The 25,676-nt window shown below is 36.5% G+C and overlaps 1 protein-coding gene across 5 annotated transcripts in view; it reads right to left on the reverse strand.

The window, feature by feature from the left end:
- TLL1 (tolloid like 1) overlaps positions 1-25,676 on the reverse strand; it is a 216,367-nt gene that overhangs the window by 5,960 nt on the left and 184,731 nt on the right. For 3 of the 5 annotated variants that reach the window (XM_075197940.1, XM_075197929.1, XM_075197921.1), the window contains 14 exons: positions 24,636-24,814; positions 24,306-24,411; positions 20,259-20,383; positions 18,850-18,965; positions 16,925-17,027; positions 15,991-16,107; positions 14,748-14,893; positions 13,733-13,928; positions 12,571-12,696; positions 11,170-11,330; positions 8,252-8,432; positions 5,216-5,338; positions 987-1,112; positions 153-280 (listed from right to left, as the gene is read on the reverse strand). In XM_075197940.1, coding sequence (XP_075054041.1) covers positions 153-280; positions 987-1,112; positions 5,216-5,338; positions 8,252-8,432; positions 11,170-11,330; positions 12,571-12,696; positions 13,733-13,928; positions 14,748-14,893; positions 15,991-16,107; positions 16,925-17,027; positions 18,850-18,965; positions 20,259-20,383; positions 24,306-24,411; positions 24,636-24,814 — 1,933 coding nt within the window. Of the gene's footprint in view, positions 1-152; positions 281-986; positions 1,113-5,199; positions 5,339-8,251; positions 8,433-11,169; positions 11,331-12,570; positions 12,697-13,732; positions 13,929-14,747; positions 14,894-15,990; positions 16,108-16,924; positions 17,028-18,849; positions 18,966-20,258; positions 20,384-24,305; positions 24,412-24,635; positions 24,815-25,676 lie in introns of those variants that run through there. The other 2 variants (XM_075197946.1, XM_075197933.1) reach the window with 2 other exon arrangements.

Here is a 25,676-nt window from a genome sequence, read left to right on the forward strand (position 1 = left end):
CCACAAAAATTTTAACAATTAGTAATTATCCTCAACAAGTAAACTCAGTAATTGCTATAACTGCAGTCTATATTTTGGTCAAGTGGAGACAGTTTATTTGTAAAAATTCACATATAATTATATTAACAATTTCAGCTCATACAAGTACTTACTAGTTTAACCCTGTGGCCTGGAGTGGCACTTATCTCCCAAGTACATTCCTTTCGACTTGGATATTTGTCTGGCCAGTTAGGGCTTGTTATTACTCCGTTTGGGCTATGAATTCTGTGCTCACATTCGGCTATGTAAAAATAAATATATATACATTAATATATATGATAATAATCAATAATAAAGCAGACTATCCATTAAATGCAAAAATCAAAATAGAGTGTATTTTAGATGTACAATTAAACAATATTTTAAGCAGAAGTTACATACAGGCAATATGTAGAGAATCAAGGCATTCTTTATGGAAGAAAAAAAACTTGGGTTGGGCCACTAGATCATGATAAATAGATGTCCACATGTGAGATTTTCAATATCATTCACCATTTACATTGTGATGTTTAGCTGCTGTGGTGTTGCACTTTTGTTCGCTCCTGTGTGTCTTTTAGCCTGGGATTTAGGTTCATAGGTGTCCTTCACTTAGTGGTAAATCATCCCTCACCTGCACCGAGAGAACTTTGATGTGCAATTTGTACTGGTCTTAGTTCCACTGTCAGATTCCCCAAAGGATAATCTTAAATATAGTACAAACTTCTTATCTATTTCTGTATCGTTAGTACTAATTAGTTAAAAGTTGGTTTAAATAAAAGGATACATCCACCCATGCTGTGTTACCTTGCTCCGCGTTCACTGGACGATGAATACAGCTGCATTAAAAAAACAAAATCACTAATACTATTGCGGCTTCTATATACATGACTCCGTGCACACAGCGTGTTGTGGTGAAAGCCTGTAATAATGCCCAGTGTGTTACAGAAAGCATCTTTTGTGGCCTTTACCTTCCTTGCAGTCATGTTTATTCTCATGAAGTACAAATCCATTGCGACACTGACATACATAGCTGCCAATAGTATTGATGCATTCGTGTTGGCAGCCACCATTTTCCTTGGAGCACTCGTCTTTGTCTGCAGATAAGAAAAAAAGTCTTCAGTTACACCACTGCTCCCATGTGTACCAGAAAATAAGACAAAGCACATTATTTGCCTGTTAATTGAAGCAAAGCCTATCATGCAAAACAATTTACCCCATGACAACCTGTAACCTTGCATAGAATTCCTAAAACAAGTTTGTTCTTTTAATTTTTGTGTGTCTAAATAAAGATAAGATTATGATTAGCAACAGTGATATGTTCCATACAGGTTGGCAATAATCAGATTCAAATTTGGAAATCACTGAAAACGTAAGCTGGGATCCACCCACAATAAAAAAAGAATTCACTAACCAACAGTATACAAGGTTACACGTAGCATGCATTGTGCACATAAAGAAATACAATAAAAATACATTATAAATCATCCTGTTAAATACATGTGTACATTTGAGACCAATTCAGAACACCAAAAAAGGTATTATTAATATGTAAAATGGGAAAGTATAGAAAGGTGAATAGGTATTAAATATTCATACTTCCACCATTAGACTGAAGCAAAGATGAGAAGATGAAGAGTAACTGGCAGGTGGTCAACTCTGAAGCGGGACATTCCAGAGAGGCATCCGCTTGCACAAGAATATGTCAGATGTCCTTATTAAGCAAGCCTGGTCATAGCTTGAATTAAAAACTGTCAGATTGCTCTTGACATAGAAATCCTACAGCATCTAATGGATTGCCCCACCAATGCACCGCACAGATAAACAGCAATTAATTAAAAAGGGACTAACTGTTCAAGGGCTTATTAGCCATCATCTCTGATCCTCAAGGGTACTGCCATAGAGACTGCTTTAGTAATATTTCATGTTATGCATTTTTATCTGCATGTTGTAATTGTTTTTTTTTATTTAAATAAATCATGTTGGTAATCGTGTACAGGAAAGACCAAACCACTAGGAAGTGGCGAAATACAGCACTCTCCAGTACACTGCACATGTTGAGCTAATGTAAAAAGCTAAAAAAAAAAATGAATAAAACAAACCGTAAACCAATACCAGTAGCACATTTTAAAACATTTCGCCAAACTGAGAAATTTGCAATTTCCTCTCTGGGCTTGGCAGGGATCAATCTGCAGCCTCCCCCTCCTCCAACCAACCCCGGCCAACTGTGGACATACAGTATGTTACACACAATTCAAAGTATCCTCTGCTTGTCCCTCTCCCATGCGCTGTACGTCTACAGCTACTTGGTATACTGTCATTCCCAGTTGATTGCTTCTAGCGAGCAGATTGTCATCAACAGAGATTTAGGGGTCTGTATTGTTTATAAGTTCTGCGAATGCCTGGTGTATTGTATAGCAGCACAGAGAATGCTGTCTGTATTGGATAATGGTCACTAGAATAGTCTCTGCATTGAATAAAGATCCTATATGACTTGGTTTTATTGGACTATAACTCTTCATTGTAACAATTTTCCATATTTAATTGATGATGTAAAACTGCACCCACAGTCGCCAATTTTCCCCATTGTAGTGTTCTAGAAGACAAAAAAAACTGGCCCACTTGCATGTGTTTCCATATAGGCCAAAAGCTGGAAGCCAATACCTCTGCCTCTTCCTTCCTAGATAGAAAAAAAGATCCGGTCTCACTCAGCAGGATGTTGGCAACTAGTCACACTAGTTGCTGAATGGCTAAGTGAAATGAACGACTGCAGAAACCACTTTATAGTCTTTTCATTAGAAGGTAAATTCTTAATCTATTTTTGTGCCAAAATACTTTTGACCTTGTTTAGAAACACACGTTACAGTTAAACATACTGCACTGTGTTGTGATTTGGCAGACACTTTACTTCACATCACAATATAAATTTACTAAGCAAAATCTGTAATCTACAAGTATCACCCTTTGTAATATTATATGCTTAGTGCAATAAAACTGTTATCAATATCTATTTCCACTAATAAAGTAACCAAAAATAGAGCACATGCCAGTCTTAGTATTGCATATGTTGTAGAGTGTACTTTGTTAACACATGAATTTATTCATTGGATGCTGCCATTTCTGTATTCAATTCTGTCCCACATCACCAACTTGAATCAATAAAAGATTATATGTTACAACTTTCTTTACTCCAATACACAATTGTTTTATTTCTACTCAGAGGACCTCGTCTATGTTGTACTCATGATGCAAAGTGCAATAATGCAAATGATCTGCACTACAAACATGAATGTGCATAGAGGCAGAAAAATCTGAACAAGCAAAGTGCAACCTCCTCTCACTGTAGAAAAAAAACCCTTTCAATTATATAATCTTTTCAGGGTTTTTTTTCTCCTGAAATACTGCTCAGTTTATCCTCATTTATTGGTTAAATGTATCACAATCGCTTTCAAAGCAATCAAGGCAAATTCTGCCTTGAAAGCGATTGCCGTTTTAAATTTCCTCTGCAAAGTCGCCAAATATCACGACTTGCAGAATCCCCTACTTAATACATTTACCCTCAGGACTTTACTGGAGACCAGATTGAAGCAGTGTATTACACTGAGAGAAGTGTACCTTAAAAAATGTATTTCCTTGCCTAAGTGTAACTGGAAGCCGTAAATTACATTGCATTAAAATTTATTTTTTATTATAAACAAAAAAAAAATCCAATTGCTAAGTTGTTGAAAAAAAACAAAAACAAACATTCATATAGGAAAACAGAAAACACGAATTGCACAGAGATATATAAAACAGAGATCTCTATTGTGGGAATAGTAAAAGAACTTTTATGAAAGATTCCTTTGTTGTATCAAATTGCACACTTTCAATCTTTTTAACGTGTAACCAGGGCCATCTTTTTCATTGGGCACGATGGGCAGGTGCCCGGGGCCCCCACGGGCAAGGGGGCCCCATAGGCAGGGCTCTTAATTAGAATAAATAATCCTGCAAAAGAAAAAAACCTGCAAAAAAAACCTTCAAGGGTCACTGAGCAAGTACATCTATCTATCTCTATATTTCTATACATACATATATATATATACATATATATACATATATATATACATATATATATATATATACATATATATATACATATATATATATATATATATGGGCCCCGGTGCACTGCTTTGCCCGAGGGCCCATAATGTTGTTAAGATGGCCCTGCGTGTAACAGAAGGTCACTGGTGACAGGAATGGGATACAGACACTACCCACAGTCCAGAGTCCTTAAAGAAATTCACATACTCACAAAACAGACATTAAACCACACCAAAATAACTAGGGGACCAGACAAACCACTGTTTAGAATTGGGATGTAGCACATAATTGAATAAAATAGATATGGCTCTTTGCTTGGTTATCCATGGGATGCATCCGTGCACCATCATTTATTGAACTGACCCAAGTGTTGATTTAAGTAACTGATGATGTCATCGGTTTAGGGAAGGTCATCTGTTTTCTTTTACAGATAACAATGCTTTGCCAATCAGATTTTATATCTGCTCACATGAGGTTTTTTTCAGCGCGGAGCAGCGGAGGGACCCAGAGCATCAATTTAAATACACCTAAAATGAATATGCATCTCCAGACACTCTCACATGGATAGAAAATGTGGTTTATCTGGTTCTCTAATAAGAAAATTGTGAAAATTGAAACCTCCAATTTCAGTGCCCTTAATGCTCTATTGGAGTTTTGTGCAGGTGAGTTGAAAATATCCACACAAGTAGCAGAATGCTCAAAGCCTTGTGCTACAGGAAGACTGAACAAGATCAGGACTAGAGCTACAAAATGCTCTGGCCTTCTAAAATGTGTTTCAGAACTATGAATTTGGTGCCAGGGAAAAAATGAATATAATGACACAATTCTCTGGATGCTGCTAGTACAAGTTATGGCTAAAAAGCACTTATTGCCATTTCTAGCGGAGTTAAATGTATGTTAATTTAGGTTAATGTTTATATAAATTGTTTAAGTCTTATATGGTTAGTTAAAGATTTTGAAACAAATGGTTTGTGGTGCAAATAAACCCCAAAACATTTGATGGTAAGTGAGCAGAAAGCAGTCTCCCAGCTTTGAATGGATGCCTGTGCCCTTAATCCCAAGAAGACAATCACATCCATTCCCCACCATGGGTTAGCTTACATTGGGGTAATCGTACCTCCAAAACTGTTATAGGCCAACAGTCTGTCATATAAATTTGCACGACCTGATGGGTCACCCTTTATCAAGTCCTTGCAAGATTCAAAAATAAAAATGTTCTCTTTGCAGGCAGCTTTCTTGTCTGTAAACAAAAACGTACCAGCATAGTGTGGGCTTAAACAAGAAACTGCTCCTTTAACAGAATTGTCACTGCAAGGTCATTGAGATAGAGTATAAACTGAATGACAATACATTTGCAGAACAACTTGGCAAATACAATGAAATACAGCAAGTTTAAAAAATACAAACAGTAAAGAATGAAATGCTTGTCCAAAAGTCGGCACCCCTTTGTAAAAACACATCACTCCTCCATACAGCAAATAGCGATTCCTCCCATAAAGAAAATAGGGGGTCTACACCCAGAATAAGACCCCTTTATGCGATGCAGAGTCACCCCCGACTGAGGCACGACAGGGGGTTCCCAAAGTGTCGTGCCCCTTATTTGCTGTGAGGGGAAATGTTTTTTTTGGAGAAGGGTAGCCTACTTTTGGTCAACCCCTTTAATAACAAAAATAAATAAATAATTATAACGGCCACAATTGTGTTGTTGTTATAAAGAGTTCACACATGCAACATACACAGATTTAGCCAAAATTCTACTGTTCTAAATAGGCATGTAGTACATGAATGAGTTGATATTTTTTTTTTTTTTTTAGTTGTCAATATCTTACTTTTACAACAGTGAGAGTTCACAAAACCTGGTTTTATATTGCATTGATATAATGTGTTTATCTATTAGAACCAACATGTATTGTCTACAATGCGCATATTTAACAAGAATTTATATACATGTGAAAGAGCTCAAAAACAACGACATTAAAAAACACATCAAAATATAGCAACTGCAGCTGCAATGCTTATTATGCTCTGTTCTCCCTCGGAAATCAAAGCACATATTTAAATATAGAAAATCATTAAAACACTGCACTACTTAAAATTTACATGAAAATGGCTGGATATAAAACACAAATGCCCACTGTGTTTCTGGCATCTGAATCAATGTCCTTTAGCACATACATCTTTATCTTGTATATTATTTAAAAAAAAATTGGCTCTGAAAAGGCTGATGGTTATAATTTTGGACTGCTGATGTTAAAAAATATGACATTGCAGCAATGACCAGAGTAATATCAAATAGTGAGGTGTTATTGCAATGCCCACACCCTATAGTTGCTGGATCTAGGAAGGGGGGGGGGGGGGAGCCTTGGCCTATAAATCTGCCTTTTCATTCATTTCAGCTTCCTATTGCTCTCATGGATATGCGCACAGAACATAACAGATCAAAGTATGAACCATTAACAGATGTTTGTAAGGGGATGTTATAAAATATGGAATAAGACTACAGCCCAGTGCATCATCAGCAGGACAATTATGTTATTTTAGGCAATATGCCTAGTAAGAGCCTGGGCGGTTAACAAATGGGCAAAAATTATTGATTTCATCCCTTCTAGAACATGCAACATTCGACAAAAATCGGCTGATGTGTTGTAATTAAATGAAGTACGTGACAGAACAAAAACATTAGAAAAAAAATGAATGTGCAAAAGCATTGCTGCCTCAAAATAATGTGATGAGTGCTGAAAATTTGGTGTCAACTAGAAATGTAAATTCTTTTTTTTTTTTAATTTTAAAAGTCTGCTTAACAAAGAACATCTAAAGAATGTCAGTGATGGGACTATGCGGATGGGGCATGCTCTTTATGTGTGTTCTTGCCCTTCAGTGGCACATGGGAGGTTCTGCTAGTAGATCCACGTGTTGCAAAATGCAGAGTGTGACCTGGTTACAAACAGATGGACTTGGTGCTTTTTAGCTCCTGTAACCCCTTGTGCTTGCTGGAGTTTGAGAACCCCAATTATCCCACTTTTTGTTTTCTTGTTCCTATTTTTATCCTATCTAAGGCAATGGAAACATGTTTAGCTAGTGGATATTTCCCAGCATGCTCTGCTAACTATCTGAGCGGCAGATCAAGCTTTGGCATCTAGTGGCACAAACAGAGGAGGTACCACAGCTTGCCCAGACTATATCATGAATGGAAAGGTTGCATCATTAAGTACTCATTGCAAACGAAGCTTAGATTCCATTGTCGGACATCTTATTATTCAGAAAAATAGCAGAGATAATATATTAGTTGTTGACCTACGTGTGAGGCATATATAATTGAAACAACATAGTGAAAAAATATGCTGGTAAATATGGTAAGCATAAAATGAATTACTATATACTTTAAAGTAAATTGAAAGCACTTTATAGTGAAATATACACACAGATGTCAAGAAAATGACACTGTTGTATAACACACAAGTGCAACTTTTGAAATAACTGTAATAGACACAATAATGGCTTCTTGGCACAAATGTTAAACTGATATGGCATAGAACTGTGTATTTGGCTTTGTAACAACGTTCCTACTTTACCGTTTTAAATATACCATGCCATGGAAGAAACTCAAGAATGTGAATGGAATAAGTGTTGGAAAAGAAAAAGTATCTAAAGCTGCCACTTACTTTACATGCTGTGAAGGCAATGCCTCATAAGTCACTGAGCGTGACTGCACAACCCTAGATTTTTATGTTGGGAAAATAGTCCCATTATTTTTTTTTAAAATGTTTTCCTGTTACTTTGAAACTGCACCAATCACAAACTATGAAAAACCAAAATGTGTTCAGATATTATGTTAAAATTACATATTGTTAAATATTCATCATTATTCAGGTAAATATACAATTGTGACTAACAGCCAAATGTTAACAAAAAAAAAATGTAAATCTAGAATTACAGAACTACTCCAGACAAAACATATTGCATGTGCTATAACGGCAACAAATGAAAACATGCACTAGGCAAAAAACATTCATTTACATCGTTAGACACAGATCTGTTACAAGATTTTACCCTTCTACATGGTTAATGTGGAATTTTAGTTATGCAAAAAAATACCACCTGAAAACTAAATAGCATTTAGAAATATGAATAGTTCAGGAAATTGTCACCGTACCTGAGAAGAAGTGAGCGCGAAAGCCTTTTTTTGAAACCGTATTGTCAGATCTAAATTCAATTCTCATGTTGTTGTATTGGGAGGTAATAACCTCAGGCACTTCAGCTCCACAAAATTTCCCATGCAATCTGGAGTCAGAGGATAGGCCACTTCGTATCTCAACAAAGTCGTATTTGCAGACCTGGAGACAAATATAGATTCTGTTGAAACGTGTGGGGGGGAAACAAAAAAAACAAAAACCACAATGCAAATTGCTTTATACAAAAGAGATATTAATCCAATTCACAATTAAATATGCTACATTTTAGGAGCATATCAGAACTTTGTGATCCCATTTTCATTATGGGAAAGAAATTCTCAGACTTTGCCAGTAACAAAAGACAGCATAATCAATGATTAAATGTAACTAATCTTCTTTATTAGTCACCCACCAAACAAATGGAAACAAAGGTCTCCTGCACGAGAGTCATAAAAACCCCAAATATGTGGCAGATGGGTTTATTGTCCAGTAATATTTTGCAACATACTTTATCAAGTATGATCACAAAGGATCATATTTTGATCAGTCATTAGCCATACTGGTATAAAATGATTGGCTGACTGACTGGTTAGTTTAGTTGAGATTAAGGGGTGCAATTGGGGCACTCCCAATAGGTAATTAAAAAATTAAACTTTAATGGTATGCATTAAGATCAGGGTAGAAAATGAGCAAAATATTTAAAAAAAGCCTTGAAAAAGCAGCCGAGCGAAACGCGCGTTGGCGTTTCAGGGCTTCCACACTCATCTCCTGCTTTGGGTTAATTCTGGTTCTTTATCCCCCTGATCGCTCCCCAGTTACTATAGGCAGGGAACTTATCACATAATCCTGCGATCAGAGGGGAACTACTACCGACCTCATTTTATTCGCTGTATTTGTCCTTTACTTGTAAGGACAGTCTCTATTTACAATTGAGACACATATTTATAGTGCTCTTTACTATCTGGATATTGGCATTATACACAGGTCATACTATTGAGGTCCTTTTATATCCAGAACATTATTATGCAGGAGTAACACCAGTTTCATTTGAGGTTTATTGTGACCCTCTAGTTGCACTTAGACTCATTGTAGTTCTTGTGCATATAACTGTGTGTTCAACTGACTGTAGGAGCCCTTGCAACATAGTTTGCATTTTTAACTTGTATTGTATCACTGTATGTTATATGTATGTTTTTTAAATATTTCGCTCATTTTCTACCCTGATCTTAATGCATACCATTAAAGTTTAATTTTTAAATTACCTATTTGGAGTGCCCCAATTACACCCCTTTTTCTCTACTCTACTTGTACAATTGATATTGTGTAGGGTGCACCCCCTGGATTGGTATTTTTATATCCCAGGTTTGTTATATAACATTTATTCACTTTTGGAGGAGATCAATTTATACTTTATGTTATCTTGTGCGGTGGTATACCCTTCTCTTTTATTAGTTGAGATTAAGCCACCAAATTGTCCCCGTGTAAGCAGCTGAAGGCCCTCGCAGTTACTTATATGACCTTAAAGCAAATGATAACTGAAGACCTGATAGATAAACTTGTATGCTAGGTTTCATTGTGTTTTAACATCAGAAAAAAAAGGTACTCTAAATAAATGTAAATATTTAACTCAAGAACCTACAGCTTCCAAACGTTTATAAACTAGCCATTACATTTGTTTCATATGTGGGTGACAAATAATTTGACTGTAAAATCTGTCTGATAAAATTGATCTGTCAAGCTTGGAATAATTTGGTTGGCTGTCACCATAGAACAGTGTGTGTGTACATCTGCCAATTCAAGTCAAAACAATCAATATAAACTAAATTATTTCAAAACAATATTATTATAAAACTTTCCTGCAGAGTAAATAAACGCACATTGTCTTAATTATCTTAAATATGTTTTTAAAAAAAAGTATGCGCAAAACATTTCTAACTAGACGGACACATGTATGGAAATGTACAGTGATTAAGGCTGTGCTGCCAAAATCACCAAGGTTAAGGTGATAAGAGTTTGACATTTATCAGACCTTGTTTGTTCCTATGCAGCAACCACCTAGAAAATTATGTCACAGTTTACAAAAAATACCATATTGTAGCATTACTTCTGCAACCAGTGGGTTAATTTTTTTTCTTTGTAACAAATGACTTAAAAACTGCACTCAATGTGTCAATGTGTGAATTATGTTCCCATTACATAATCTAATGGCTTTGATAAAAGTGTTTTATGCTGGAATTTTCTAAGCTTCTTACGATGAACCATGAATTGCTTTAGAAAATGCACCAATTGTTTGCAGCTATGTTGCCTTTCCCTCCAGACACAACTATGGTTGAGAAAGTTCATTTAAGGCTCAACGTGTGTTATTAATTCAAGGTCCATAAATCACAGCTGGTTAACATACTGAACAGTAGAAGAGAAAAAAAATAAAAAAACAAAATAAAAAAAAGGTTCATGGCAAAAGTTGCTACCTTTCTGTGGCTTACATTAAAATGATTTGTTAAGATTTTCTCTTAATTTAATACTGTTGCGCCAACAAAACTTTTATATAATAATAAATCAGTGTAATATATTTGGAACGAAACACAGTTTTGTTGGCAGGGAAATGTAACACAATACCGATCCCATTGAGTTGTGTGTTAGTTGTGTTATGTATATGTTTATGTATGTGCCTGCTGTGTGAGAGAAGATTATGGACACCTGAGTCACTGAATAGTGCTGGATACATCTACATGGAAAACAATGGTCCCCGTTATCGCAGAGCAGTTTCTTAGAGGTCAAGGCAGGGTTGCCGCACACAAAATGGACAAGGTATGTGTTTTTGTGAGCTATTTAAAAATGCATTGAGGACGCACTACAATTAAAGCAATAAGAAATATTATAGATCAATACCAAAACTTACTTCATTACCCTCCAATTCAAAGTACTCAAACTTCACCGATATCCGGTACTGAGAAGGAGCAACCAACTGCCAGATGCAGTTCTTGTTTGGGGGATATTCTTTGGGCCATGCTGGGGTGGTTATTGTTCCATTGAGTTTGGTTAACAGTCCTCCACATGCAGCTGAAATGAAAAAATAAAACTGCATTGCTAAAAACACTGCTCCAATGTTTCTACCATACTATAGAAAGCGGTTAGATTTCAAAGTCAGCAGTTCACTCATGTTAATCAACGCTTCAACAGTTTTGCAATGTGCAGCACTCTAATATATTTGATATTTTGAAAAATAGAAGTAATGCAATTTGGTGACATTGAAACCAAAAAAAGAAAAATATAAAAAAAATAGTTTAAAATGAGCCTGAACACAGTTCCACAAACTGAGATTTTTCGGTAAACGAAATGGCTACAAAGACCATCCATTGTGTTGTACCAATAATAGCAGGTAATGGTCTACCACTTGTGGTAGGCAAAATATGGTTTAGGGGGTAGGTAAGGGTCAGTGATAGAGCACTCCACAGGAATCAGCCGATAGGTCATGGTCAAAGCAGGGAGTCGGTCACAGATCACTCTGCAATCAGGGGATGTCTTGTTTGTTCTGGAGGAGGAACTGCGAAATTTCCCCTCAGGTGAGAAGGAGAGGAAAGAGAAGGGTGCAGCGACATGTAAAATCAAAGAATTGGGCTAACTAGTCCATCTTCCCAACATGGTTAGGAGTCAGGAGGGAGGTAGAGGCAGAATGTTTAATAGATGCACAGGATGTGTGTATTGTACAATGGTCTGTGGAATCTATTTTATTTTAGAATTTTTATGAAGTTTCTAAACAAAAAAAAAAAGAAAAAAGAAAAATATTTATATATAAAAACTAAAGGAATGGAGAAATTCCCATCTGAAGGTGATATAGGTCACAGCTGGTGTTGCAGTTAAGGGAATGGGGCTTATTGGTTGCTCCAATAAAAGGTGGGACTTCAGTTAAATTTGGAAGGCACTCCGGGAACTGGTCTGGACAGGGATCCTAAAGGGTTCCCATCACTCAGAATGGGATAATACATTCTGGTTATAGCTGTCACCAGGATAGTGTGTGGCATATGTGACCCTTGAAATTTGGATATTGAGCACTAATGTCAGGGCTGGAAATGAAATAAAGACTGTGGCCATATTCTCTTGACTTCTTGGTGTTACATCATTTACTATTGGTTGTCACTATTATGACACTTTACGAGATAGAAATTCAGGTCAAGGAGGCAACTAAAATTCATTTCAAAATATCAAATTCATTCAGCTCCCATTTGACACACAGCCTAGTGCTTATAGTCCTTTTAACTTTACATGTATCAAATAAGACAAAACGCTCTCGTGATTTTACCTTCACAACTTTTCTTGTCTGAACCAAGCTCATAGCCAGGATCACAGGAACACTTATAACTTCCCAGAGTGTTCACACAACGCTGCTCACAGCCCCCATTGTCTGGTTTGGCACATTCATCTTCCTCTGTTTTAAAAATGAAACGTATATGTACTGAAAACATCAAAAATATGCACAGATTTATAGTTTACTTTATTTTTTAAAGTCTAATACATTTTGTTACATTTATAAATTATTCACACTAGAAGCTGAAAATACTAGTATAGAATTATTGTAATCCCACTCCAGGTCATATGAAGGATGCCTTATCTACAGCAGATTGAATTACATGCTCTCCTGAACCTTATGTTATATTATAAAAGAGATTAACAGAATCCCTAAATCCGAAGGTTTTCATCTAATGACTATAAAAATAAGTGTACTGTGCCATTTGTCTTGTGGTAAGAGACACAAAGTACATTGCACACACTTTGTACCAGGATATTCATGGCTCTTCTGAGTGGGGGAGCAGGGGGTGGGGGTATTAAGACACTTTCTAACTAAAACACCTACTGATAGTTCAGGCAGAATTATTATTATTATCATTATTTATTTGTTTGTTAGGCGCCACAAGATATCCGCAGCGCCGTACACAAAGCAAACAGTAGACTATACAAGGTGAGACAGTACAGAACAATAAACAAAAATACCAATGCTTCAGAAACTCCAGGCAGGTTAATGCAGTAGAGGCGGAGTAGAAGAACAGGTGTGGAGACAAGAGGGAAGAAGGCCCTGCTCATTCGAGCTCACATCCTAAGGGTGGGTGAAACGAACCAGACACAATTGAAGGAAGTTGAAGTGTGGGGAGAAGGACCGGGAGGAGAGAGAATAGAACGTTAGGAGGAGATGCGGGGTTAGGTAGAAGGTTGGTACGCTTTGAGGAACAGGCGAGTTTTGAGTGCTCGTTTGAAGGAGCACAGATTAGGAGAGAGACGGATGGAGCGAGGGAGGTCGTTCCAGTGAAGGGGGGCAGCACGGGAGAAGTCTTGGATTCTGGAGTGGGAAGTGGTGATAAGAGTGGAGGAGAAGCGGCGGTCATTAGCTGAGCGTAGGGAGCGGTCAGGAGTGTGAATGGAGAGGAGGTTAGAGATATAAGGGGCCGTAGACTGAGAGAATAATTTACCCTTTAAAAAGTTAGCAGCAAACCCTGCTTTGTTTACTGTTGCATCAGAAACAAACTTCATCCACAGGGTGTTCGAGGTAGACCTGATGTCATCTGGCTTATCGTAGCCACAGAAATGTCCCATCAGAGGACTATTTTCATTGCTCCCATCTCTCACTTCCAGGTAATCATAAGCACAGGTGTCATGACGCTCAATCTGTAAATCCAATCAATATCAGGGTTAGGTTTGGCAATACCATGTGACTTAATAAAACACAAGAACTGGCTTTGGCTATTATGAAGTAATCAGACAGACATACAGAGGGATATACACCTCACAACATAAATATGTTCTGTAACTTAATTTTCTAAATTGCACCAGAAAAATTACATTTAACATCTTATAGGTTGTTTATGGGTTACAACAACACATTTGTGCACCAGTTTCCATAGATGTCTACAACTAGTAAATATATCACTGCAACTGAAAACATAAAATGAGATTTACACTAGAAAAAAGGAGCTTTAAGCACTTGTATAATTAGGGTAGACAAAACACCAACACCTAAATGGTGCCTGTATAAAACACAATCCGATCAGTGGCCTTACCACATCATGTTCTTTCAACAGAGATGAATAAAAGAGCATTTAATAGGTATACAATAATTAAAGAATGACTTGTTGTTAATATAATAGCATTTTCTGCGTGCAATCTACTAGAGTTAAATTGGATTTATTACAAATAGTTTCACCAACACACGTTCTATTATCTAACGGTGCTGCAATGCAACCTGGTCTATTATGATTAGGAACCTGTGAAAAGAACCTATTGTCAGGATTTTAACCTGATTTTTTTCCCCTCAAATAGCACCAATACGATTAAAACCATTTAATCCTCTTGAAAATGTATGCAATAGAAACAGGGCTAGCGGAGAGATTGGCCTGTTAATGACAATTTGTTCATTTCAGCTTGGATTAAAGATGTCTGGAAGCAATAGAATTTATCCTTATGACAGTTTAGGTCAGATAACGTTACCTCAAATGCCTGAAAAGTTAATCCGACATTGTAGTTTTCGGCTACTGTTATTTTCCATATACACTCCTTCGATGGCCGATAGTCGTCTGGATAATTGGGGGACTGGATCTGACCTGAATCTTTGTGGATCTCTCCTCCACATATTGCTGGGGAAAAAAGTCAGTGGGACAGGTCATAAAAGCAATGATATTATTTCTGAAAATATAATCAAAAAAGGTGCATTTTTCCTTTTTTGCAAGTGTGTCTATGATTGATTCTTAGATATATTTAGATTTTATTTAAAACGCCATCTGTGGTTATGCAAATAAGAAACATTCACTCTTACACAGAGATGTCTACATACTAAGAGGTATATATTTCAGAGTTTTATCACTTTCCTTAAATAACAATTCCACATTATTGCTAAATTTTAGGGTAAACTTCCCCCACACACTCTAGAAAAACAGCAGGGGACAGATACTTTCACTAGTGTCTAAAGCTGGGTACACACAACAGAAATTTCAACCAACTTTTTATGCCGAGCGATTACATGCGATCGATGGTCCGATCGCTCGGTCCATGGACTGCATACACACTAGCCTTGTTGTGGATCGGTCGGAAGTTTATACACACTACACAGCGGAAACGAGATTGGAACGAAAATATTAAACGGTACGACCAACCAAATGAGGCGATAATCGTCCATTTGGGCAGACTTTCGACCATCGTGTCACTGCACACACTGACCCGACTTTTGAACGAGCGGTCGTATGCCGGCGGTTTGAGACGATTATTGGACGAAAACAGTGTAGTGTGTACCCAGCTTAACAGATTATTCTGCTCTTAGTGGAGCTGGTGAAGCTATAATGCCTATAGAGCATTACACAGGAGTAATGCCCACACAAGAAATACCATATGCACTTAGGGCCCGATTTTGAGTTAGGAGCAAAGCAAAGAAAATTAGTAACTTTGCACCTGGGCAAAACCATGCTGCATTAGAGGGGGTGGTACATTTAAAATGTAGGTTTTAGATTTATAGTTGGGGTAGGGCATGTCCTAGATCAACTTTAATTTCAGTGTAAAAATAAAGCTATCAAGTATTTGTGTTCTACATGAAGAAAGACAGCCAGTAAATTTGTACCCCTTGCATTATAACGTGGTTTGTCCAGGTGCAAATATGCTCCTTTTCTTTGCTCCTAACTCAAAATCGGGCTCATATTGTTCATATTGTCTATAATAAATGATTACATGTATATTATCTTACCCTCATACACTGCAGCAAACCCTTTTCCAACCCAGTTGCTGCTGCTTCGGAACTCAATCCACATTCTGCTGTCTGTTGTTGTCAAGACTTCTGTCAGTTTATCTCCACAAAACCTCCCTACAATTATATTACATATATTTCAGAAGAATTTTAGATGCAAATCATCATAAAACGCAGCTTACAGTATTAAAAGCCACTTGCAACATAACTAAAAACAACACACAAGGTGGGAGCAGCAAGAATACAGCCAGACAGACTTTTTGGAGCAGCAGAAAAAGTTTAGTCACACAGATTTGTACCCCAGAACCAAGAGAAGAACAATTTTGAAGAATAGATGGAAAGGTGGAACTTAGGCCCAAAAGATGGCATTAATAGTAATAGTATTTTATCAGGAGGTCATAAGTTGTGTTTTAGGCTATAAATTGGGCAACAATTAAATCAATATATGGCAATTATATTTGTATAAAGAAATATACAAAAAAAAAAACACCCAAACAAATACAAAAACAAAAAATACACACATCCAAAAGAACAATAATCATAATAAAGCAGTAGGTCCTTTGAATCAATTACTTCTTACTCCACCCTCTACTATTCATTTTTGCACATCCTTTATACTATTTGTCCACAAATAAGATAACGGTACAAAGTTATACATACAATGCATGCATCTCATTACTATAACAATGTTGTCTGAATATTGAATAACTCATAGAAAGAGTCGTATAACTAGTTGTTGAAGGGATGTGCAATCATAAATTCTGGCGGCAAAATAAATTTTTTGTGCCAAAATAAACGTGTTACTTTCTGATTTGTCCATGGGCATTTCATCACAACTTTGCAGCATGTACAATTAGTTTGTATGTATTTATTTAGCAATGCTTTTTATGTACTAACAAACAATAGTGACAAGCAGAGCATATAGATTTCATACCCAATAGTGGTGATTTTCTCCAAAAGCCATCCCTGACTTCAATATAGTCATACCAGCAAAGACTGCTCTTGTAGAGGTCCATAGTTGTGAAATTTAAAACAATCTGGAAAACATTGTACCAAAAATATTAACATATAATATTCATATGCTCAAACCTACCTGTGCTGAACAGAACACAGCTGCACTTACCAGTCCCTAAGTTACTGAGACAACTGCCTACATGTATAATACACCTTTGCTTCCTACTTTGTGAAGAGCAGTTGGACTTTGGAGCCTTACCTATAGAGGTTTTGGCTTTGCCATGAAACAATATATGGATACGGAATGGTTTTTACAGTTTGAGCCGTTATAAGCCATATTGTCTACATACAGCTGTGGGGGTTCAGGGGCGCATGCAGGATTTTTAGTGGGGTCCCCCCCACCCAAAAAAAAGCTCCATTTCGGCAGCATGTACTATACAGCAGCCGCGGCGCTGTCAAAGAAGCGTCCGCGGCGGTGCTTTATACAATACAGCACCGCCGTGGCTGCTATATAGTACAGTGCTGCTATGTGGGGCACTTCGTTAGCGTCAGGAAGGAGTTTCTGGAGACAAAGAAACTCCCCCTGCGTGCGCCCCTGGGGTTACCACTGTCAATTAATTCTAATATATGGTCTTGAAATGCACTTCTGCAACTTTCACTAAATGCACTGTTTTTTCATTCTAGCTACCAGATGCGCTCTTCAGCCATGTCTTTATATCATAGTCAGAGGTGCTTATCATTGTTCTCTTTACAAGAACAAAGATGCCCTCTGGGACTATAACCGTATTCAATAGTAGATCTGTGTCATGTAGACTATTCTAACAGATTGGATGAATCCATAATTAAGCAAAACTCAGAAAGATAAAGAAATATATGTTGCAAGAAGGCATGTACAAGCCAAAGCCATCCCAAGGTGAAGCCTATGATGTCTCAGCTAACCTTGGTGAGGCCTATCCACAAGACAGTGCTGATTAATCCATGTTTTGATGTCAAATATTAAGCCAGCCAATTGGAATTTGGTATCCTAAGCAATTTCATTCAGAGCATTTTGTTTATTTATACAAATATACAACTATCCTCATAACGTGCCAGACACCAGTGTTCATTTCAGCAACCAAATAACTAGAAAGAATTATTCTATAACTTCTAAACAATGGCATATTTGAATGTCTGCTTTTTCTGCTACTCACTTAAAAGAACAAGACAAGAGATGGCAATGAAGCATGCATAATCAAACTACATTCATTCATGATTGTAACACGGACTACTGCAGCCCAGCAGTTCAAGGGACACAGTTGCTACAAGCCTGTACTGTAAATAATTAGGCAGTGTCTGTCAGATTTGTTAGCACAGAAAAAGCAACATAAGCAAATTCTGCTACTGCACTATAGCTTCTATTAAAGTAATTTGTCATGCATGTCATTAACCTTGACAGTGCAATTTCTGGCAAAATGGTTTTAATTATAGTACAAATACTGTTAAACATACATTAAAAGCTGTATTTTGCTAATGAAGGACTTTAGTCCAACATTCAATGTGTCGTTTTTGTTTTGTTTTTTTTAAAGGTCATCAAAATGTATTTTCCCAATGATTTTATATTGGCTATTTGTAAAACAAGATTTGGGGGGTATATTTACTAAACTGCAGGATTGAAAAAGTGGCGATGTTGCCTATAGCAACCATATTCCATTTATAATTTATTTAGTACATTCTACAAAATGACGGCTAGAATCTGATTGGTTGCTATAGGCAACATATCGCTTCTTCAAACCCGCAGTTTAGTAAATATACTCCTAGGTGTTGAGTGATGGCACGCCTGTCCATTCATCACAGAAACATAACAAATAAACAAACCCATGTACTGTGGCAAAAAACAAAGGAGACCAATTAAAAACAAACTATTACCTTCTCCCCTGGGGTGACAGAGATTCTCCATATACAATGAGTATAAGAAGGATAACCATTTGGGAATCCTGGAGATGAGAGATTGCCCGTGGAATCTTGTAATGTTTCACCGCAAGCTGAAAAACACACCAAACTTAATTATATCTAGTTATATATAACGCAATAGGAAGAATGAGCAAACAGTGGTGGAGCACAAAAAAAATTAACATAAGTTTCTTTACAAAACATATGTCCTGCCCTAAAAATTCACACTGCAAGTCAATGCAAATTACATCTCCATTTATTGAAATTTTATTGCAAGAGCTTTCAAACAGCCCATTCAGCATTTCTGGTCTAGTTGGGTATTCCTGACAACTAACACCTATTTGTTTTTGCCTATGTAGCAAATTATCCATCTATGGCTCATTCACATTGGATTCTAAACATTAATGTTAAGCTTAAATTTTCAGAAAAAAAGCACACATCAACAAGAGCTATGGATACAATAGATAGTAACTATAAAAGCACATCGCAAGAAACACACGTTAGGAATGCATCACTAAAAAGAGTTTAAAGCGACTGTTTGCTTTCATGCGTTCTCAAGGAGAACACTCGGAAAATAAAGTATTTCATCAATAAACCAATTCTCACAGCCCCTAATAAAAGGAAAACAATTAAAAAGTTTGCAGTTTAGGGGCTACTCATATTTGCTCACAACAGTAACTGTTGGTTCCCCAGGAATAAGAGCATGGAAATGTACATAACCTGCACTGAATGCTGCAATTTGATGAGGTAGTTTTATTGCTAAAATGTTTTTATTTGGCTAGAGTTTGCCTTGAAACCTGTGCCAATGCGAAGTCAGCCAGCTTCTAATAAAAACGCTGTGTCAGTAGCTGCAATCATGACATTCCCAATAATACAAAAAGGTCGTAATACATTCACTATTTACACATAGCAGAATAACAGAGTCACTCTTATGGTAATCCACTGTATTTTCAAAATGTCTCTAGCTGAAAGATATTACATGTTACATCTCATTTAAGAACTTTGTGCATAGATTTATCATAAGCGGTCTGTAAATAAGTGTCACTTAGCCACCCCTTTTTACTTGGCATGCAATTATTGTTGTTCATTGTATTTATAAGGAGACATACCAAAAATTCAGGACTGGGAGGTATCATTTCTACCTGAAATACAGTTTTAAGGATTTAGATAATGGGTCCTGCATGTAGAAACATGCAGCCTTTCTAAACTAGTAAAAGGGAGAAAGAAAGCAGGCAAATGAAATGCTGACAAAGGTTACAAAGTTATAAAGACATGTAAATTGGCCAACTGAACTGTATACACACACAAATGTTTTAGCGCACATTCAATGGCCTTTGGCAGCATGGAAACGAGCTGCTGAACACATAATTATTCTCCATATGTACCTGGACATCTATACAGTTTCCTTGCCTGTGCAATATCTCCTTTACTGAGTCGTGTGCGTTGACCAATAGGAGGTCGCAAACCGTTTTCATCACGGGATGGAAGAATTGTATCCAAAAACATACCCCTAAAATATGAAACATAGAGAAAAAGAATCAGTTCTATTACACATTTGTTCTATCATAAATCACAACTCATAAAAACAGTAGCCAAGAATCAAGTACACCAAGGGGTATATTTACTAAACTGCGGGTTTGAAAACATGGAGATGTTGCCTATAGCAACCAATCAGATTCTTGCTGTCATTTTGTAGAATGTACTAAATAAATAACTAGAATCTGATTGGTTGCTATAGGCAACATCTGCATTTTGTCAAACCCACAGTTTAGTAAATATACCCCAAAGTGTTTCCAAACACAGCTAGCCTAAATAGTGTGTGCCTCCAATATACAAATGAATAATTCTTGAACTTACCAGATCGGCCACCTGCAGTGCCTGCGCTTCAAATATGAATATGATCCTAGCCAGGGGTCGAAGTGGGGGAATATATAGTGTTATGTCTTACCACCACGTCTCCCACTGCTGTAAGTGGGAAACTATCACATTTACATACATTTTCCATACAATCACTTCAAGTTTCCACTTCGACCATTGATCCTAGCACCTGCACACAATTCCGAATTGTGTGCATTTATGAGAATGCAGTCTCTCAGTTCACTAGGAACTAGTGATATCACAGAGACATGAATGGTCTACAGTTCATAGTGATTTGAATATTAATTCAGCCCACAAGAGTACTGTGATAGAAGAACTCTTGAACCTGTGGGGGAACAGTGCATTAAATGGGCATGCTGATCAGGTATAGCTTAGTTGCATGGACCTATGTGAAGGTGCTTTACATAGCATTGACCAAAAAATAAAATAAAAAGCATGCATATAGCATCCAGGACTAGTCAGGCTCCTTCATGTGCTTTGTGAAGGTCTGTGTACAAAAACCCAATAATCAAGTACAGTTTCCTATATTTTTTAAGGGAAGTGCAGTGTGAATGGAACGCCACTTAGATGTGACTTACATATAGGGGTTATAGACACAAGCATAGACAGGCAGGTATTTTAGTTATTTTCACATTAAAGTAGTTGGTATTTTATTGAATAAATTGTACAAGGATATCAGGCCTACTTTCACCTTACCATATGGAACAAATAAGTATGCTGCGAAAGTGACTTATATGTGCAATATAGTGTCATTTTCAATCTAACACTCTCAGAAATGCTTGGAGAAAATGGATTAAAACACTGTTTATTCCACACAATAAAGTTTTTAAAAAAAAACTGTCATTAAAGATATAAAAACACAATATACTTTCAAACAAGGTGTTTATAAATGAATATGTCAGGTATGTGTGTGACTAAAAAGGGACCTTGCAGGACATAATAAAAAAAAATGAAAAAGAATTGAAGCTAAAGAACGGTTACCATAAGGTAGCAGTTTTGCTTTGACAGTAAACTTCCTGTAAGTATTCAAGAAAAGAAAACCTCACTTACCTGCCCTCTCTTGACCCTCTAATCTGGAGAGTCCTGTGATGCCTTCAGTAGCCCTAAAAGAGCGCTATAGACATTGCAAGACCCGCCGGATCAGAGTCTTGAAGGAATGCAGGCAAGTGAGATTTACCTTTTAATCACTTTCATATAATTCTACCTGAAAATAAATATCCAATATTGAATGGAGTTGTTCACCAGGAAGCACTGCAGATCGCTTCTAGGACCAAACATTGCCAGTAACATAAAATAATACTTTATATTTGCTCCATAACATCCTACATATAATGCTCAATATCTTGTCTTGGTTTAGAACGTTTTACATAGGTTTGAATTGCATTTCATTTCAAGTTTAGAATAATGATTTGTTCAATAAAAGATTTTTTAAACGTACATCTGATGTTCCAATTTGTTAGGGAAGTTGAACCACAATAAACATTTATTAGAAGTTAGGTACTTTCTCATCGCCCACTTATTATGTTAGTAGGGAATAAAGCACATGTCTAAATTAACTTGGTCTTAATATGTAACATACACTATATATTAGGGCTCTTATTTTCTTTTCACATTATCCAGCGGTGACAAAGTGTATTTTTGAACATCTTCATAACAGATTATCTACTGATGTTTTTCATTTGAAAAGGGGACTGGAATGCATGGATTTAATCTCAGTATTTAACATACATTACTGCATAGTGCATTATATAAGGCAGATGCCAGGTCTCACTGATGACTTTTAGGTCAAATAAACCAAAGATATACAAAGTAAATTTAATATTTATATGTGATAAAACTCATTATACAACATCTTGCATGCTGACATTGTTGTGCCAGTAACTACACATCAACGCTGAACACTAATCTTGAGCTACACAACTTGGAAGATTTCAGTTTAAAAACAGGCTTACATTCTTTTCACCGTGCACTTCCTTTTACACGTTAGATCTTACTGGTACCTAGCAGAATATATTTATGCCCTTGACTGACAGATATTGCCTTATTTACCTGCTCACGTTGGTGAGCGGGAACATACCTCCTAACTTCCGGAATCTGTACTCTTCATAGGTATGTAGACCACAAATATAGGACATCCTACTGACAAACTCCATGGCACAGACCAAATTTGGGTTGTGGTTTTGTGAATCTCCTATGTCAAATTACAGTCACCTTTTATTGTTGATTGCCCTACACTCATTTTTCTGCATTTCCATTTCATTTGAATAGGTCAGTAAAATATAATAATTTGTTAGTATACATTTTTTTTAAATTGTCAGCAAAAATATTTAGACGTGTTTTTGAAATAATCATTAATGCTCCTGTGCTTTATTTATTGTCAAACAGTAATAAGCATTTGTAAATCTAAAAATACTGTCAGCAATACTTATATGCTTCAAAAAAGAAGCAGGGTACCTAATTAAAAGTTCTGTCTTGAACTGTAACGGCTTGACAGTTTATGCATAAAATAAAAGATTGCCTCAAATTTATAGAATAAAACTAAATTGAGCCAATGCCATAAATTTTTTACTGAACATTTGGAAGTTACCGGATTTAATGTTACCATACTTCTCAGTGTAAATAACGAGAGAGAAAAAAAAACTATTAAAAATGTCAACTATACAAGATACAAGAAAATAGAGATATTATAATAAAGAGGTGTTAATTATACTACCATTAATATTCTAATTTTAACCCTGATTTTTGCTGCAAAGCATTAAATATTACCATATTAACAGTAATAAAGTGCATTACCACGCACACGCATCATGAATACACATTATGAACCTATAAATTGATTGAGTAACTTCCACTTCTGTATTGTGTGTTTGAGAGGCATGTTGGTATCAGTAACTGATGGGGAGTGCTAGTGCTGCATTGTTATTTAGAGGCTTTTGGTAAGTTAGCTCTCAATTTAAAAACACATATGGCCCAATATAGGGACTCTCACTATTTAGAGTTTCGACCACCCGATTAGCAGAAGCGCCATGGAGTGGCAGGTGGCTTTCCATACATTTGCAAATATGTGCAACTGAGACTACTGCATTTTTATGTACAAGCAGAAATAGCAGCTCTTTTGCTGGTTATAGCAGTGTGCTGGGGGATATTTCTCTGTATTTGTTCCTTTCAGGATAACCCCACCCTTTCAAGCACCTGCTATGAACCTATAAATTGATTGGGCAACTTTCACTTCTGTATCACCGTAATATCGGTGCCCAATTGAATTTCAATTGAAGAGTGAAATGTAATCCTTTTTTTTTAAATATACTACATAGTTATCCAGTGTTAGGACAGACTTGACAAACACCAGTCATTTGGTAACCAAGCATATTGAAAACCACAGGCTGCACAAAATCTGGACACAACACAAATATTAAGTGTGTCAGTTAATTTACCGTCACCCCAACGACCTGATGATTACATTGATCCACCATATTAATCCACAAAATAGATAACTTTTTTAAACTAAAAGGAAATTGAATTAAAAGTCAAAAATTATAACCTGAGATTCCAACCTTGAGAAGGTGTTCCTTGCATAATGCATGATGCTGTCAAAATCATATGGCTCTCCCTGTGAGTTCACCTCTCCCGGCTCCATTTTCAGAAAGTTGTATTCTTGGCCTAGGAGTCATAAAGCTTAGTAAATAAAATAATAACTTAACAGCCATAACTAAAAACTGTAAGTCAGTTAACAAATCCTGGATGGTGTCATTAATTTACTTTAAGATAAAAACAACATTATCAACCCATTCTAAAAGGTTGACTTCACTAGAGCAGTAATTAATAAACTTCATGAAATAAAATTTTATTTTTAATGGATGTGAAACCTTCAAGTAAAGGATTACCTGGCTGAATATTTTCCCTGATAATGGTTACATGATCATCTCTGTCCGGCCTTGTGTGCTCATGCCAAAAGCCTATGACATGACCCAGCTCATGGACCACAATTCCAAATTTATCACAGTTTTTTCCAATGGATATTGCTTGAGGCCCATTTCCTCTCCGACCGACATACGAGCAGCACCTGGAGAACAAATGAAAGATAAACCATAGCACCTAGTGGCAGTCACAGGTCCCCACTTAATTAACTTATTTTCAGGCCTTTCAGATAGTAAAAGGAGTTAAGTTTATTAATAAACCAAAACACTTGAATCATTTATTACAGGTCACATCTGTTACACTCACAGATTTCCATCGTATCATAGCAACAACAATTCTGAGAACACTGTACCATGTATTGATGTTTACTAAAAATACAGATTTGCAGGGTGACATTCATATTCAGCTCAATTGTTTAAATGTAATCCTGACAGTTCCCTGGTCTTGAAAACCTTGTTTGTTGTCCATTTAAAATCTAGTCTCACCGAAATGTATAATATTCTTTATAAATGCAAGGTATGATCATTATCTTACAGGAAAAAAAAGGAGAGAGATAGAACTCTACGATTTCCTTTTCTATGATATTGTTGATAACAGATTCCGTGAAGATCTATCCACTTATGAAGTCAGCTAGATTTTATGGCTGTTTAGGATTAATAGTGGACTTATCTCTGGCAAAAGATGATCAGCTTTTTATATACCAGCTTTTGTTTAATGCCTGGAAAATCATCAAGCTCAAATTAAAACAGGTTGAGCAGTCCACACTGGGGTTTTGACTAAATATGTAAATAAATCTTTTTTGTCATAAGCTTGCATACATTAATAAAAGGCTGCCCTCAACTGCTTGATAGCTGTTCAAACAAAAAATATAGTAATGGGGTTGATGGAGAGAGTGACAGGAAATGCACAAGGTAGGATTACAAACTCTTGGCACCTTGGCTTTTGGAGCCTAAGGGCAACAAACGTCTACAAATATATTATTTTATATATTTATATTAAGTTTGCGT

This window comes from Mixophyes fleayi, chromosome 1 (genome assembly GCF_038048845.1).
Source record: "Mixophyes fleayi isolate aMixFle1 chromosome 1, aMixFle1.hap1, whole genome shotgun sequence".
Classification (NCBI taxonomy): domain Eukaryota; kingdom Metazoa; phylum Chordata; class Amphibia; order Anura; family Limnodynastidae; genus Mixophyes; species Mixophyes fleayi.